Source organism: Eurypyga helias, unplaced genomic scaffold (genome assembly GCF_000690775.1).
Source record: "Eurypyga helias isolate BGI_N326 unplaced genomic scaffold, ASM69077v1 scaffold25434, whole genome shotgun sequence".
In the NCBI taxonomy this organism is placed as follows: Eukaryota; Metazoa; Chordata; class Aves; order Eurypygiformes; family Eurypygidae; genus Eurypyga; species Eurypyga helias.
In genome coordinates this window covers 1194-1897 of record NW_010248525.1, presented here as the reverse complement: position 1 = coordinate 1897, position 704 = coordinate 1194, and the positions used below count along the sequence as shown (strand labels likewise).

At 63.1% G+C, this 704-nt stretch overlaps 1 protein-coding gene across 1 annotated transcript in view; it reads right to left on the bottom strand.

Moving 5' to 3' along the window:
* The window catches only part of LOC104509222 (40S ribosomal protein S4), a 3339-nt gene that overhangs the window by 1458 nt on the left and 1177 nt on the right, over positions 1 to 704 (bottom strand). The window contains exon 3 of the mRNA XM_010151082.1: positions 64 to 235. Within this exon, the coding sequence (XP_010149384.1) occupies positions 64 to 235 (172 nt within the window). The remainder of the gene's footprint in view (positions 1 to 63; positions 236 to 704) is intronic.

Here is a 704-nt window from a genome sequence, read left to right as displayed (position 1 = left end):
ACTCCCACGCAGCCCCCCAGGGCGGGGAAGAGCACAGTGTTTCACATGGGCTGCGAGACCCACCTGTGTCAAACTTGATGAAATCTGTGATCTTGCCCGTCTCCAGGTCAATCTGGACCGTGTCATTCACCTTGATAAGGGGGTCCGGATAGCGGATGGTGCGGGCATCATGGGTGACCAGATGAGGGATCCCTTTGGTGCCCACGAAGATCTTCCTCACCTTGCACAGCTTGTACTGCCAACAAGACCCAACCCTCAGCAGAGGCAGCAAGCGGCACCACCGAGCAGGGACTCTAGTCCCCCCGGGAGCTGCCAGCCACAGGCCTCAGACCCTGAGAACACAACCCCAATGTGTGTGGGGCCGCAGGAGCTCAGGCAGCTCCCCGTCCAGCTCCGCCTCTCGCCGGGCTGCCACCCTGGGCTTCTGCCTCCCCACAGACACCGGCTGCGCTTCCCAGGAAAGCCCGGGCCAGGGCAGCGTCCTCGTTCTGCCCTGAAGCCACGGTCACGCAGCGGAGGCAGAGCCTGCCTTTCTCCAGGACCCATGAGATCTACCCTCCTCCAGGGCACCCCGGTTTCCCTCCTGCCTTTCTCTGCCTCCCACTTCTCCAGCCACTTTGGGACTCGCAGGTCAACACTGAGCAGCGGCCAGAGGTACAAGCACATCACTGGGAGGTGGAGAGGCCCCAGACAGCCCCCAGCCG